Source organism: Dichomitus squalens, assembly GCF_000275845.1.
Source record: "Dichomitus squalens LYAD-421 SS1 unplaced genomic scaffold DICSQscaffold_23, whole genome shotgun sequence".
NCBI lineage: Eukaryota > Fungi > Basidiomycota > Agaricomycetes > Polyporales > Polyporaceae > Dichomitus > Dichomitus squalens.
Window position 1 is genome coordinate 247370 of NW_006766905.1, and position 14753 is coordinate 262122.

The 14753-nt window shown below is 56.0% G+C and overlaps 5 protein-coding genes across 5 annotated transcripts; 2 read left to right on the plus strand and 3 right to left on the minus strand.

Moving 5' to 3' along the window:
- Positions 1-171: 171 nt before the first annotated feature.
- On the minus strand, positions 172-1542 carry DICSQDRAFT_171505 (uncharacterized protein; the record flags this gene model as incomplete). The annotated part of the gene is made up of 3 exons (XM_007367169.1): positions 172-540; positions 602-1392; positions 1449-1542. 3 exons carry the CDS (start codon positions 1540-1542, stop codon positions 172-174), a joined length of 1254 nt encoding a protein of 417 aa, XP_007367231.1.
- Positions 1543-2133: 591 nt separating this feature from the next.
- DICSQDRAFT_171506 (uncharacterized protein) lies at positions 2134-4895 on the minus strand (the record flags this gene model as incomplete). The annotated part of the gene is made up of 4 exons (XM_007367170.1): positions 2134-2344; positions 2403-3652; positions 3715-3794; positions 3866-4895. 4 exons carry the CDS (start codon positions 4893-4895, stop codon positions 2134-2136), a joined length of 2571 nt encoding a protein of 856 aa, XP_007367232.1.
- Positions 4896-4984: 89 nt separating this feature from the next.
- Positions 4985-6156, minus strand: DICSQDRAFT_171507 (uncharacterized protein; the record flags this gene model as incomplete). Its single annotated transcript, XM_007367171.1, has 3 exons — positions 4985-5117; positions 5786-5832; positions 5956-6156. 3 exons carry the CDS (start codon positions 6154-6156, stop codon positions 4985-4987), a joined length of 381 nt encoding a protein of 126 aa, XP_007367233.1.
- Positions 6157-7359: 1203 nt separating this feature from the next.
- DICSQDRAFT_137882 (uncharacterized protein) lies at positions 7360-8001 on the plus strand. The gene is made up of 2 exons (XM_007367172.1): positions 7360-7776; positions 7830-8001. Exons 1-2 carry the CDS (start codon positions 7610-7612, stop codon positions 7897-7899), a joined length of 237 nt encoding a protein of 78 aa, XP_007367234.1. The 5' UTR covers positions 7360-7609; the 3' UTR covers positions 7900-8001.
- A 4146-nt stretch (positions 8002-12147) lies between these two features.
- DICSQDRAFT_137883 (uncharacterized protein) lies at positions 12148-14275 on the plus strand. The gene is made up of 8 exons (XM_007367231.1): positions 12148-12312; positions 12370-12678; positions 12741-12837; positions 12890-13157; positions 13219-13324; positions 13385-13480; positions 13539-13625; positions 13683-14275. The coding sequence occupies exons 1-8, from the start codon at positions 12229-12231 to the stop codon at positions 13776-13778; spliced, it is 1143 nt and encodes a 380-aa protein (XP_007367293.1). The 5' UTR covers positions 12148-12228; the 3' UTR covers positions 13779-14275.
- The last annotated feature ends 478 nt before the right edge of the window (positions 14276-14753 follow it).

Sequence of the window (14753 nt, forward strand, 5' to 3'; positions counted from 1 at the left end):
GGTGTAGTGGTTGAACATGCTGTGTTGGACACTGAATTTTTAGGTCGCTGGTTCAATTCCTAGCGGTGGCATTTTTTTTTGCCGCCGCTGCACCCGCTAACAAATATTGTACACTTGACCTTGATCAAGAGCAGCTGTCCTTTGATTGACTTCCATGCATATCATCTTTATTCAATACATCTCACAGTGAACTTGGGCATGAACTTGAACAGGGACTTGGAGGACTTGGCCAAGTACCTGGTACTTGGCCAAGTCAACCCACCCGACTTGGCCAAGTCCATTGGACTTGGGGTACTTGAGGTACTTGGGATACTTGAGGTACTTGGCCAAGTACCCCAAGTACCTGTACAAGTCCGTGACGTTTTCCTGATGCTTGTCCCATGCATCGGCCCATCCTACAGAACCTTCCTTGCAGCGGGGATTGCGAGTGTACATCCACGCAACGGTCATGCGCGGCTCTGAAGACGGTCGCGGGGGAATGTCCTGGGAGCGATCGAGAGTCCAGTCGATGACTGTCTTACTGAGAGTGGGTGTATCACCCTACGGAAGGCCCGGAATCAATGCCACAAAGAGCCACATGAAGCCTCGCGATGCTACTCACCTGAAGCATGTCGAGCTGAAGAAAGCGAAGGTGAGGAAAGTTCATTGCCACATCGTACAGAGACCATGGCGTATTCCAACCCCCACGACGACCGCCCAGCCGCAAGCTGACAAGCTGGGGCATAAGGCTGCTGATGAGGCTAAGCTCCGGTTCAGTGCAAATAGGTCTATACAGATGCGTGACCTTGGTGGGAGTGCGTCTTCGCCTGACGCTGTCCGAGAAGAAGGGGGAGTGGTACCCGAGGACACGGAGTGAGCGCAGTGACGTCCAGAGCTCCAAGATTCCAACAGTGCCTTCGAGAAGGTATTGCGACTGGGAGATGTCAAGCTCGTCGAGCTTCTGATGGACTGTGAGGAACCTGTCGAGGTAGGAGGCTGAAGTAATGGGTAAATTGGTTGTAAATCCGCGGAGATGGGGGAAGCACATCGTGAGTACAGCGTCGCAGGTGCGCTGCCCAACACAATCCCGGTAGTCGTAGTCTATTAGCGTTAGATAACGCAGACTTGACAATGTTGGTTGGAAGGGATAGTATCCTGTGGATTCTGTGAGCTCGAGTACGTGCACAAACTTTGCGCGTTTGGCAGACGATTTGAGCGCCCTATCGAGAAGAGGGATAGTATAGTGACTTTTGAGGACCACAGTGCGGTAGAGAAGGGTTTCAGTGATGTCGTGGAATGCGTGATTGACAAGCATGAGCTGAACCAAGGTACGTCGGTCTGAGACGAAACTGAGGACTTCGACCCAGAGCTCGAGAGGTAGCTGCAGTGGGATAAACCGGCCAACGGAAGATGCTATACTCGTGCAAGGCAGTGAGGACAAGGTATTGCTTTCTCGGCGAGTCACTCACTGGGCGGTGTCCTGTATACCTCTCTATCGCCTGATTTCGCGCTGGTCTCTCGGAGAAACAGCCTTCCGAAGAACTCGAGGAAAGCTGAAGGCATGGTGGAAGAACTGAGAGATTGGGGAAAGGGCTGGACCCGAAAGCGCGCACGTTTCAGGGGATTGTGAATGGTGGCGGTGTTGGAGGAAAGGATCGCGCGCACCAATTGATGTGGGGGAATACGGTCTGTCGAACTGTCATTGAAGAAGCAATCAGTATGTCCAATCTGCAACATAAGGTTTGTTCGAGGAGATGTGTCGTGGCCAGCAAAATCGGTCTATCAGATCGCAGCGCATCGCATTAGTGTCAGGGTACATCGCAAAAGGCGCATACTGGCATATTGGTATATTGGTGCATATACGGAATAGCCATAAAGTGTCATGAAAGGGAGCAGATACGAGAGACGATACGCGATAATCGACAGCGTAATGCTACACAGAGCACAGAAAGCACGAAATGCCACGACTGCCACAGCTGTAATGAACATAGATGAAGTATCACGGGAACTAATTAGGTGACCTAACTGATCGAGGTGTCAGTAAGCCGTGAGAAGCCTCTTCCACAGGAGGATACTTACCATAGGAAGCATTCTTGGATTAAAATATATCTACAGGACCTCATGACGTGAACGCGCAACTAACGCGGGCCCCGCTTAGCTCTTGCGCCTGGGCCTTCTTTCGAGGGAGGTCTGTTCGATTGCCTTGATTTCCTGCTTCTGTTCCCGAATGTCCTCGGGGGTCATCTGCAGATAATACTCGATCGTCGCTGGATGGGCATTCTCGACATGGGCGACGAGAGCTTCTCCCGGCGCGTGCGCAGCAAGCCTCGTCGTCGGTGCGTTGGGATATTTCTTCTTGCGTTCACTGACACGGACGTTAACGTCGGCAGAACCGCTTCGAGATGGGACTGAAGGGGACGTACTCGCATAATCGGCACTTGTACTGGCCGTCCTCACCGAGGCGCTGGTAGATCAACTCTATATGTGCGATGCCGAGCTTCTTCGGCGGCGCGGGCTTGGATGGACTGGATTCGGGGGTGTCGGTATGCAGCTGGACAGCGTTCGTGGGAGAAGGAAAAGACAGATTGCAATTGGCGAAGGCATCCACAACTGGCGTGATTGGCGGTGCTTGCGGAACAATTGCGGACGTAGATACTGACGCAGCCGGTGGAGGCTCTGTATAAACAGCCGTTGGTGGAGGAACCGAAGGAACTGATGTAGATTCAGGAGCAAGAGAGTTGACGAGATTAGAAACGGGAGCGGTGTCCGCAGGCACCTGCCTAGAGCGAGTACTTGACGTAGTGGCAGATGGGTAGGCCGGTGCAGAACTGGCACTCAGAAGTAGGTCCGACATAGCTACATGCTGAGGAGGTGAGGCCACGTCGACGGCAAAGGAGCTAGGCGCGGGTGCGGTGCCATGCTGCGTATCGGGCGCGATGTCTCTGTCGTTTGTCGCATGTGCAGGAGTCTTAGGCCGTCCAGCATCCCGTTCACCGCCATGGTTGCCCGTAGATAGAGTTGCTGACTCGAACTCTACCGGCGGAAGCGACACCGCGGGTTCAGCCGCCATCGACTCGGCCACCGCTATCAACGAACGCAAGAAGGAGTTGTTCATATCGGTCAACGGAGCACCATCCCCTGCCGCTTGTTCCGCCAATGGGCCGTTTTGCACCGCTGGTTCAAGAGTTGCAAATGAGTCGACGACCATGTGGTCCTCGGTCCTCCGCCTCTTGTTGGGAGTTACCTGGCGCTCGTTCCACCCCGTCTCGGGAAGACGCTTCCTCTCCTCCGATTCTGATGCTGGCTCATCCTCCTGAGTGCGACGCGAGAAAGAAGGAAGGTCTCCCGTGAGCTGCATGGGCGAATCAGTGACCTCACCCTCGTGGGTGAGGTCGATGATCTCGAGCACCCCGCTCACGTCGACGTGGCCCAGCTCCGGGATGGCACAGAGCATCGCAGCCCCGTCTTCCTCCTCCACCTTTGGCACCGGTGCGGCAGATGGGACAGCCTGGGCCTGTGTCGCATCCGGACATGGGGCAGGCGCTATTTGCTGACCGAGTTCTGCAGCGTTGAGGCGGGGACGAAGGGGCAATGGCGGTGTCGGAAGCATGTGGGAGGGTGATACAGTGGCTTGCGTAGGTTGTGCTTGGGCTTGCGCAGGCCCAGACGCAAGCTGAGGTAGTGACTGTCTGAGCTCTCCGAACCAGGACGCGGGACATTGTGGATGGCACTCACCTGCAGCAGCATCGCCTGGAAACGCTGAACATCTTGCTCCCGTTGCTTCTGTTTACGCAGATTGATCGCCTGGGCCAGAGCTGTACGACCGGGGATATATGAGCATTAAGATAGACTGCTACAGACATTCACTCGATCGCATACGACATACCAAACGCAGTCTCCGCATCGACCGCACTCGGCGAGCTAGGCCCCTTGACAGGCCCCCCGACCCCAAACGCGAGCCGCTCCTCCTTCACCTGCACCCCAGACTCCACACCCTGCTCCGCCTTCACGTCGCCCGCCTCATCGGGACGAGCTCGCGGTACGACGAACATGCTCGTCACGGCCTGCGCAGACCCCGCCTGCGCATGCCCCGCGAGCGTCGCCTGCACCTGCACCTGCAGCTTCTCCCGCAGCTCGCGATTCGCCGCCTGCGCGCTCGCGAGCTCCGCCTTGATCGCGTCGTGCTCGCCCTTGAGCTGGTAGTGGTCGATGACGAGCCGCGGCATCACGTTCTCCTTCATCTTGCTCACCTCCTCCACCGCCGCCTCCGCGTCCTTCTTCACGCGCTCCGCGTGCTCGCGCGCGCGGTCGCGCTCCTCCGTCAGCCGCGCGTTCTGGTCGCGCAAGGCGGCGATCTGCGCCTGCGCCTGCGCCTGCCGGAGGTCGGCCCTGACGAGCATGCTTTGCAGCTGCGCAAGGTGCTGGGCGAGCGTGACATGCGCAGACGTGAGCGCGTCCGAGACGGACTGGCGGATGGGGTCGAGGACTTGACGGGCCTGTGCATTGGCCGCTTCGGCGACCATTTGCACTGCCTCCCGATGACTCGGGTTGTGCGGACCCGCGGATGTTGATGGCGGTGTGGTGAGGGAGGGTTGTGACATGGTGGGTGGTCGGGGTTGAGTCTTAGGAGGCGCAGACGCGCTCACGGGTTGGAAGGTCGACAAAGACGGTGCCGACGGTGCCGATGCTGGATTGCCATTTGAGCTGCGCGGCTGCGCCGGTGCTCGTGAAAACTCAGGGGCTTGTGGCGGGTTAGACGGCCCTGCATGAGCAGCCGGTCTGTCAGGCGACTTGCTCGTCGGCGGTGGTGGTGCGTTGTTGCGCGAGACTTGGCCGGGTGGCGTTTGCCTCAGATCTTGATAACGAGCTGTCTGCTGAAGCTGCGATGTACCGACGCTTAAAGCTGAAGATGGCATGGAAGCTCGCCGCATAGCACTGATGTCAGCAGGGCCTTGACCTTGAGCGTGGTTCGCAGATGGAGGGGGATGATGTGCGTGACTGGCTATCAGTTGCCCGTAGTGGTTAGAGTGGTATTGCGGCGGAGGATAGGGAGCGTGTTGTGGGTGGGACAGAGACGCAGGCCGCGCAGGGCCGGGTCCGGCTGGAGATTCGCGGTGAGTGTAGCCGTGAGGCGCGTGCTATTCGAAGGACGATGCATCAGTGAATGAAAATAAAGTAATGAGTCGAATCTCGAGACTGGTCCATGGCACCTCAAATTCCCTACCCACACGCTCCCTAGTCAAAAGCCGGCTGCCTGGCCGTCTGATTGGCGTCTGGCGAAGACGGACAAGATGCGCACTTGTATGAAATTTGGGAACAAGGAAGTCAAGCCCCGTTCTGCACAGACCAGATTACACGGTGGCGAGATTGCACATAAGTTCGAATGTCCTGGCACCACAACAAACGCCTGCGTCTAGGATAGAAATACCCGGCAAGGTTGAGCGAATCCTGTCAATCAAGGCACTACACCTAGATTGACTTCGTCCAATACTGTCTATCAGGTGGGGAAGAGTGCTAAAGGCAAGGGGGAATACCAGAAGCAGATAAGCATCGATCTCGGGCCGCTGCGACTCGATAGGCGATTGCAGTGCGTAATATTGTGCTTAGATGAACATTCAGATCTCCGTGTTGACTGTATAGCAGCATGTGTGCTGGATACTGGTGCCAGCTGCCACAACGCAACTGCAGTATACAGGATACATCCATATCTGGGCAAGACGTATGGTGCGCCATTGTGGTGCACTTAGCAGGGGAGCCAAAGAAACGAACGAGAAGAAGACGGAAAGGGGCGATGAACGGCACGTACCTGAACGCTCTGAGCTGGTGCGCGGTGTCCTGAGGAGCCCGATGGACCTGCTTGGGCATTTTGAGGCATCCCCTGGTACTGCTGCGTCGGATACTGCATTCCCCGTACCCAGGTTCCTTTGTCAGAGGGGGAGGGCTCGTTTTCATCGCATAGAGGTACCGGGAACTCACCTGGTAACCGCCCTGACGTGCCTTGCTCGTGGCTTCCGCGTACAGGTCCCAAGCGTGGGCCTGCTGCGAGGCAGACAATGCATTGGGTGCGCTGCCTCCTGGCTGTGGGATATGTGAGTGTTGCTGGCCTTGCGGAGGGCCGGAGATGGCTGCGGGACGAAGTCCGGACTGCGTCAAGGACTGTCCGTGGTTCCCTTGCATGCCGCGAGCTAAGGACTGGCAGCGAGCGTAGAAATGGTGGCAACGAGAGAGACGGTGGACGTCGGCTAGATTTTGCTATGGGCCATGGGGAGTCAGGTTAAATGTAAATTTGAGATATGATAGGGCGCAAGTTCGGGCGGGCGTAGAGCAAGTCCTTAGCGCCGTGATCTCGATCCGAGTGCTGGAGCCGAAAAGGAAGGAGGATCCTCCAATATGATGGGACTATTAGAAGCCAATTGCAACCCGGCGATTGACGCGATTACCACTGCGCTGCTGCTTTCTTGCTGCTTTGAGCTGCAGCTAGCCTTCCTTTTCCTGCAGCTCATCGGCCCTCCGGGGCCACGACATTGACGTATGTTCCCATAACCTCATGTCGCGAAGCTTCATGCACGCTGCTCACTGCACGAGAGAACAGGCGAGCACGGAAGTAGAAGTTAAGAATGGCGGGTCTTGTACATAACTTGTCGGCATACTGGGGAAGCTGATGTAGCATGTCTGACGTGCCCTGCCGTAATTGCTTCTCAGGGCTGCAAATCCCGCGCTATCCTCCTGCCTTTCGTAGTTCACTGCAATATACATATCGGCGAAGCAATTTGATAAAAGAGGACATAGTCCACCTCTACGGGCCTGCTCCACCATGAAACTTCCGTCGCGTCGGAGGGCTCGGATCAGCATCACTACCATGATGCTCATTCACCGCGTTTAAGGACCTGCTGGTTCAAGCGCGTGTACGCGAGCAAGTACTAGCCAGTACCAGCTAGTTGAAGGGTGTGAACGGCAAATCGGGTCAAATGCCTGGTTAGATGCAAATCGACATAAATAGGCGAACTTATAATATGTAGTTGGTATTTCAACTCCGACACACCCTCGTATCCTGAAGAAACTGCAAATCGTCTTGATGAAATGGCCTACTATAGTCTACTCGAACCGTGAGTCGATATGTAGTTTATAAGTTGTGAGTATCTTGGTCTATATCTAGGGTTAGCACCTTGACTCACCGGGAATATCCAAGCAGGTTTAATCAAGCCTCAGATCTCAGATATCAAGCTGACGGCGCTCGACTTAGATGAATTCACATCTTTATCCCCTTCCATCACCTTCTCTGGACCCCGAGTCTGGAGACCGCCTCAAACTTGCCCCGACACATCTCTCTCAGTAAGGCATCCTCCTCCATGTCATATGTAGACTCCTTCTGACCTACATGGGATGCTAACAAACACTGCTTTTCTAGGGGTTCCCTTGGGTCACAGGCGGCGGCGATAGTGGAGGGTGTGGGATGGGTTTTGTGGGAAATTGGACATGGGTACGCTTATCTCGTAACCTTAGGGAGTATATCCGTATACATGCCGCTGGACTAGGTCTACTATAGCTGTGCGGTCATGGCCTCCGCTGGCGGTGAGTACTTGAAGTACCTATATGCGACTATATGCTACCTTTTGCGGACCTGCTTACCATGTTCTCCCTTCCCTTGGCCCTTTGCCGTCAATGCACGCTATGGCTGCCCTTGCGGTGCAGGCATGCCCGTCTGGATCGCGGGTGGGGTCCCATGGTGAGCGCTAGTACCTGCTGTGCTGCCCTCGCTAATACTGCTCCTCAACAGTGTTTGCTTCATATATACAGGTAATTGGTCCTAGATGTTTCGAATATCCAGGTCGCTGATATTTCCGGGGCAGATGTCCATTGTTAATGAAGCAGGTGGGAGCAGTACTAGTGGGCGGGCGCAATACCAGCACGGGCGGCTAGAGCGCGCTGCGATGCCAAACTTGTTGGTTTTTTTTACGAGACCTGCTTGGTAGCTCCCATGTGTACTAGACAGAGTCATTTGAAATATACCAAGCTCTTTACACAATCAACTCCCTCGTGTGTTACTGCCTCAAACAGCCGACGTATATGACCCGTTCGAGTAGTCCGTCTATTTGAACCCCAAACTGCACGCGTGAATGTCCCCTGAAATTTCCATGTGTTTGAACTGTCAGTTGGGCACCTCCTAACATCGTGATTACATGCTCTGGTCGCATGCACGATTGTGTACGTCAAACCATCTATTCACACGTATACCCAGTTCGCACAAGTTCGAGTGGCCTACTGATTAGTACTCCGACCAGACTCCGATTACACACTTGTTCACAGGCACTCGCCCCTCAACCAGGAGGTCCTTAAACCCGGTGATTCTGCTGTCTACGTTTCGAACATGTGTTACCTAAGCTCCCCAATACAGGGTCGTATATGTTGGCCGAACAAACGTAAACTGCGCCTCTTGCTAGAGCCCTATGTCACCCAGGACTACAGCTTTGCTTTGCTGATACATACATTGCCGCTCCGTTGATTCGGATATATGCATGGCCTTGGGGTAACACACCGGCAGTCTGGTTCCTGCTCGTGACGCTTAAGCTTCAATGGTCAGTGCTTTCCTTCGTCGAAGAGAGAGGAGCACATGAAATATCTTACATTCTGTTGAATGGGCAGATGGGCATCCTTGTTATCGATGTGTACATCCGCTGCGCGACTGGTCATGCTACCTTGATATACACGGTGACCATCTCGCATAGAAAGGCACTCACGGTCCTGGGAGGATAGCCCCGCTTCGTCCGCGTTGTCTTACCTTCTGATCGCGTGCATTCGCGGTGCCTTGCAGGTGACTCCTTCTCTTCCTTACGATATGACAGAACCCCCACCCGCGGAGCTTTGGCATTCATAGTCGGTGTTTGCCGCACCTCCATGGCCTAACACACCTCGTTTGGTCTCTGTCGAAGTGAGCCGTTCACTGTATGTATCACGCACCTGCCACACAATGAGAAGCTGCGCGAACCGTTGGTCATGAGTACAATATCACATTCGTTATCCGCCTGTCGATCTATTGCATGTGTAACTGTACTCAGCGATCATCCAGCAAGGTGCGCACCTTAGACCGTGTTTGCCGGTCATACGTACTGGAGGACTCACGGGGACGAACCGTGTTACAGTGTCGACGCTACCCCTCCTGGCTTGCACGTGTTGTGTGTAGTAAAACGTCAGCCTGTCGTAGTACTGACACGTGCTCATTCATTGCTCTCAATACTTATGCAGCTGACGAGTCATGGTTATGCTCTTAGTGGCTCTAGACGCTTCCACTTGTGTCAGAACATACTCAGGCATGAAGACACGCTTCTGCAACGTCGCAAACACGCCTCTAACACGCCCAAGTCCTAACCCCAGGACAGGGTCTCGCAGGTCAATCGGAGCACGAACTTCAGCGCCGGGTGAGTCAGCTCCGTCCGAAATTTGCCTCAAGTGCGGCCGCGCAAAAAACGCAAAGTCTGGCAAACTCTTGCCCACCCCTCCACCACCCACCCTCCTCACGACCCTCAACGACGCTCAGACAAAATGCCCGCCAACGACCACCTTGACCCTGCGACGGCTGTGGCGGTCCTGAAGAGCTACGAGCGCCCGGACGGGCTCTCGGTCGCTGACCTGATGGACTCGCGCGTCCATGGCGGCCTGACGTATAACGACTTCCTTCTCCTTCCCGGCAAGATCGATTTTGCGGCGCAGGAGGTCACCACAGAGAGCCGGATCACGCGCAACGTCGTCCTCAAGACGCCGTTCATGAGCTCGCCCATGGACACGGTGACGGAGAGCGAGATGGCTATCGCGCTTGCGGTAAGCTGCAGTCGATGTCTTGAGCCGTGTTCGAGCGTGTGTGCGATGTATCCTATGTCCTCTTGCTTGTAGCTCCTTGGTGGAATTGGTGTGATCCACCACAACCAGTCCGCGGAGTCCCAGGCGGCTATGGTCCGCAGGGTGAAGAGGCACGAGAACGGGTTCATCAACGAGCCGGTCGTCCTCAGCCCCGACCACACCGTGGAGGATGTCTTGGACGTGAAGGAGCGGCTTGGGTTTGCTGGTATCCCTATCACCGGTGAGTCTTCGTTATTCCTTCTGGGCGCGTCTGAAGACGCGACCCGCACCGATTGTGATGAGACATAGTATATAACCTTCGTTCTTCCGAACTAACGCTCACCAGCGTGATTTGAGGAATACATACCCTTTCAGCTATCTGACTCTTACCTTGGCTTGTTCAACGTCATTCAGCAAGCTCACAACCTGACAGATAACGGCAAGCTCGGCGGGAAGTTGGTCGGCATCGTCACGAACCGGGACATCTCGTTCGAATTACCTTCCACTCCTCTGAAGGATGTGATGACCACGAATCTCGTTACCGGCACTCAGGGTCTCACTCTGCAGGAGGCAAACACCCTTCTCCGCGAGTCGAAGAAGGGCAAGTTGCCCATCGTCGACTCCGAGGGTCGGCTCACTGCCCTTGTCGCGCGCTCCGACCTGCTCAAAAACAAGACGTTCCCCCTCGCGTCCAAAAATCCTGAGAGCAAGCAGCTCTACGCTGCTGCCGCCATCGGCACGCGACCGGCGGACCGGGACCGCCTGAAGCTTCTCGTGGAGGCCGGCCTCGACATCGTCGTCCTCGACTCTTCTCAAGGTAACTCGGTCTTCCAATTCGAGATGCTCCGCTGGATCAAGCAGACGTACCCCAAGCTCGAGGTCATCGCCGGTAACGTCGTCACCCGCGAGCAGGCGGCAAACCTCATTGCTGCTGGTGCGGACGGTCTTCGTGTCGGCATGGGCTCGGGTTCCATCTGTATCACCCAGGAGGTCATGGCGGTCGGCCGTCCCCAGGCTACCGCTGTGTACGCCGTTGCCGAATTCGCGAGGAAGTTCGGCGTGCCCGTCATTGCAGATGGCGGTATTGGGAACGTCGGCCACATCGTCAAGGCGCTCGCCCTTGGTGCTGGAGCGGTCATGATGGGTGGCCTGCTCGCTGGCACGACGGAGGCCCCGGGAGAGTTCTTCTGGCACGACGGCAAGCGCGTCAAAGCCTACCGCGGCATGGGTAGCATTGTGCGCTCTTCCTTGTCCTGACGTCTAATTTCGCATATGCGCTAAACCGTCCTATGTTTTCAGGAGGCGATGGAGCAGGGAAAGCCCGGCTCTGCGTCCGCGCAGCGAGGCGAATCTGGCCCTGGGTCATCCAAGGCCCCCGCTAAGTCGTCGACAATAGAGAACGCGGCGACGTCGCGATATTTCTCCGAGTCCTCGGCCGTCAAGGTCGCCCAGGGCGTGTCGGGCGACGTCCAGGACAAGGGCACCGTCCACGCGTTCCTCCCGTATCTCTACACCGGGCTCCAGCATTCGTTCCAGGACGTCGGTGTGCGCAGCGTCAAGGAGCTTCAGGACGGCGTCCGCGCGGGCACGGTCAGGTTTGAGCTGCGCACGACGAGCGCACAGATCGAGGGGGGCGTGCATGGGCTGAACTCGTGAGTCGTCGTCCATCATGGTTCGGTGCCAAGAGTTTTGCTGACGGGTCTTGGCATCCGTTTTCTCCGCGCTGCAGGTACACGAAGCGGCTGTTTTCGTGAGTGGGTGGTCACAGGGTAGTTGTGCGGCATCTGGGTCGTATTGGCATGGCATCAGCATTGTATCAGTCAGTTTTCGCTTGTATCATCCGTTCTGCATCTACATTGCATATCACACGACATTCTACCGAATCCATAGTGGGGAACTCCTGCAGGGGCGGAGGCGGTTTTTCCCCGTCATCTGATCGAGTCGCCCACGTGTTCAACGGGGTCTTTTAGACTCATCCTTCGACATCAAAGAATATCGTCCTCGGCCCTTCCGCCTCGGAACATCATGCTTGTGCCAGCGTCGTGCTGCAGATTTTCCGTCCATCGACTTTGTCCTCCGCAAGTCCTTGTTGGTCTGTACTAAGTGACTTGTTGATCACAAGGCCCAGCGGAGGCGACAGGATCATAACGGACCGCCCTACCCTGGCTCTTTCTCCGTCAAATCCCCCGCGCATCTCGCGCTGAATGTCTTCGGTCTGATGATGGCAAGTTCCGTCGTCGTTCCCGCTCAGTCACAGTAGGCATCAAGGTTTTCAATACATTCGGCAACATGGCCGTCGAGGGACCAAGTGAAGGCTTTGCAGCTCCGAGGGTGTTAGGCGAGGGTATAAGTACGAGAGACAGCAGTATAGAGCCTTCCTCGTAGCCGTCCTCGCCCGTCTGCACAGGTCCCAAAATGAAGACCCTCACTGCACTCGTCGCCCTCGCTACGGCCCTCGCCGTCCCTGCCAGCGCTGTCGCCGTCTGGGGCCAGTGCGGTGTCAGTAATGTTCTTCATATCGGACGTCCTCGGATTCTGCTAAACCTTCTCTTGTAGGGCATCAATTACACCGGTGCGACCGCCTGCGACTCCGGCACGACCTGCGTCGTCGTCAACGACTACTACTACCAGTGCCAACCCGGGACCGGCACTGGGGGCGGCTCCACGACCCTTGCGCCCCCGACGACGACGTCCGTCTCGCCTGCGCCCGCGGCGACGGGCCTTGACAAAGCGTTCAAGGCCAAAGGCAAGAAGTTCTGGGGCACATGCTCCGACTCGAACCGGTTCAGCAACGCGCAGGACTCGGCGGTCACTGTGCGCGAGTTTGGCAGCCTCACGCCCGAGAACTCCATGAAGTGGGATGCGGTGAGTTGTCCGTTGAGTTTAGTGTGATCGGTGAGTAACTGACGGGGTCGAGTACGCGGTAGACTGAGCCTTCGCGTGGCTCTTTCACCTTCAGTGGCGCTGACGCGCTCGTCAACTACGCTACTCAGAATGGTCTCCTCGTTCGTGCTCACACCCTCGGTATGTGCACCGTGTCTTCACGCCTTGCTTCATATACTCATGTATCCTACAGTCTGGCATTCGCAGCTCCCATCCTGGGTCTCCTCGATCAACGACAAGGCGACTCTCACATCCGTCATTCAGACACACATCTCAAACGTCGCGGGCCGCTACAAGGGCAAGGTCCGCTCCTGGGATGTCGTGAACGAGATTTTCAATGAAGACGGCACCCTCCGCTCCTCCGTCTTCTCCAACGTCCTCGGCCAGAGCTTCGTCAACATCGCCTTCCAGGCGGCGCGCGCAGCGGACCCGAACGCCATCCTCTACATCAACGACTACAAGTGCGTGCTCCTCCGTGTCATTGTACGGGATTCATGTTGATATCGCATTCGTGTGATACAGCTTGGACAGCGTGAATGCGAAGCTCAACGGCCTAGTCAACCTCGTCAACTCGGTCAACAGCGGCTCCAAGCTCATCGATGGTATTGGCACTCAGGCCCATCTTTCTGTACGTTTACGAGCCCTCTTCCTCAACACACTTGATCTTCACGGTCATTCTCCTGCTTAGGCCGGTGGCTCGAGTGGCGTTGCTGCTGCCCTGCAGAAGGCCGCATCCGCCAACGTGGATGAGGTCGCCATCACCGAGCTCGATATCGCCAACGCCGTACGTCTCTTTTCGGCTTTACATGCCTTTCATAGCTGCTCATGTCTGCTCCGTGTAGCCATCCGCCGACTACGTGGCTGTCACTAAGGCCTGCTTGCAAACTCCTAAGTGCGTGGGCATCACCGTCTGGGGCGTCCGCGATCCCGTAAGTACAGTTGCCCCCCCCCCCTTGTGGCTATCCTCGCTGATGTCGCGGGTCCAGGACTCCTGGAGAGCTTCGAGCGACCCGCTTCTCTTCGACGCCAATTTCAACCCTAAGCCAGCCTACAACGCGATCATACAGACCTTGACGTCCTGAGTTGGCTCCTCTGGATCGCTTTAGCGAAAGGCAGGGTCTGGATGTGTTGTACGTTACCAAGGTATGGGAATCCCAGCATACCTCCTAACAAAGCCCATGCGCGACTTTTCCGGGCGAGTCCTGGTCGACAGGCTTGCGCGAGAGCGGGTACAAATTCGGTTCTGGAGTGCATCAGCAGTTACAAGCTGCGGGTTTCGGGATAAGGGCGTACACTACACCTAGATCTCTACGGATTCTGGAAAAGACTTTGGAGAAGTTTTTATTTGCCCTAAGGGTTTGGCGCACTAAAAATTTTGCACTTGCGCTATACGTGGTATTAGAAAGAGACGGAGGCCGAGAAACCAGTGGTTGCGGAGATGGACGTCAACGAAGTGTTTGCAGTACACATGTAGCTGCCGGCGCTCATGCCTATGCAACATCTTCGACCTTGACCACGAAGTGGCCGTTTTGGACCTGTCTTCCTTCCGCACGCTCAGTCTATGCTCTACCATTGAAACCTCAGGAATGCGGATGCGGTGATACTGGAGGTATAGGCATAACTTGTTTCCGAGGAAGGCTTGCGTAGTGTCAGCCTCTTTGGGCGGTGTCAGCCTCGACGACGATTCATATGGCACAGGTAGGTCATCAGTCTCTCTGCAATCTCTCGACTCGTCCTGTCTGTATTGCCTCCTGCACGGCTCCGGTTCCCCGCTTCAACTCTCCACCGTCTCAAGATATCCCGATATGGTCGCCATTCACCAGTCCGAGGATTTCGTCCGGGCCCTCTCTAGCATCATCTTCGCCTGCGTTACCACCGGCCATTCTACGATCAAACTCTTCGATCCCATCACCGGAGCTTTAGAGGACTACAGTCTTCTCAAGACATCCCTTGCTAGCGAATCGCACCTTGACTGTCCTGCAATTCGCCATTCTCCCCTAGGAAAGACTGCGTTGCCGCCGCCTCAAGTGGCTTTAGATGACATCTTGAACCTCCTC

What these genes read in the sequence shown, in the direction of transcription:
- DICSQDRAFT_137882 (XM_007367172.1), top strand. Translation starts at nt 7,610, where the DNA reads ATGTTCTCCCTTCCCTTGGCCCTTTGCCGTCAATGCACGCTATGGCTG. An exon ending in TGTTTGCTTCATATATACAG is followed by an intron (nt 7,777 to 7,829) that starts GTAATTGGTCCT and finishes TTTCCGGGGCAG; the next exon opens with ATGTCCATTGTTAATGAAGC.
- DICSQDRAFT_137883 (XM_007367231.1), top strand. Translation starts at nt 12,229, where the DNA reads ATGAAGACCCTCACTGCACTCGTCGCCCTCGCTACGGCCCTCGCCGTC. An exon ending in CCGTCTGGGGCCAGTGCGGT is followed by an intron (nt 12,313 to 12,369) that starts GTCAGTAATGTT and finishes CTTCTCTTGTAG; the next exon opens with GGCATCAATTACACCGGTGC. An exon ending in ACTCCATGAAGTGGGATGCG is followed by an intron (nt 12,679 to 12,740) that starts GTGAGTTGTCCG and finishes AGTACGCGGTAG; the next exon opens with ACTGAGCCTTCGCGTGGCTC.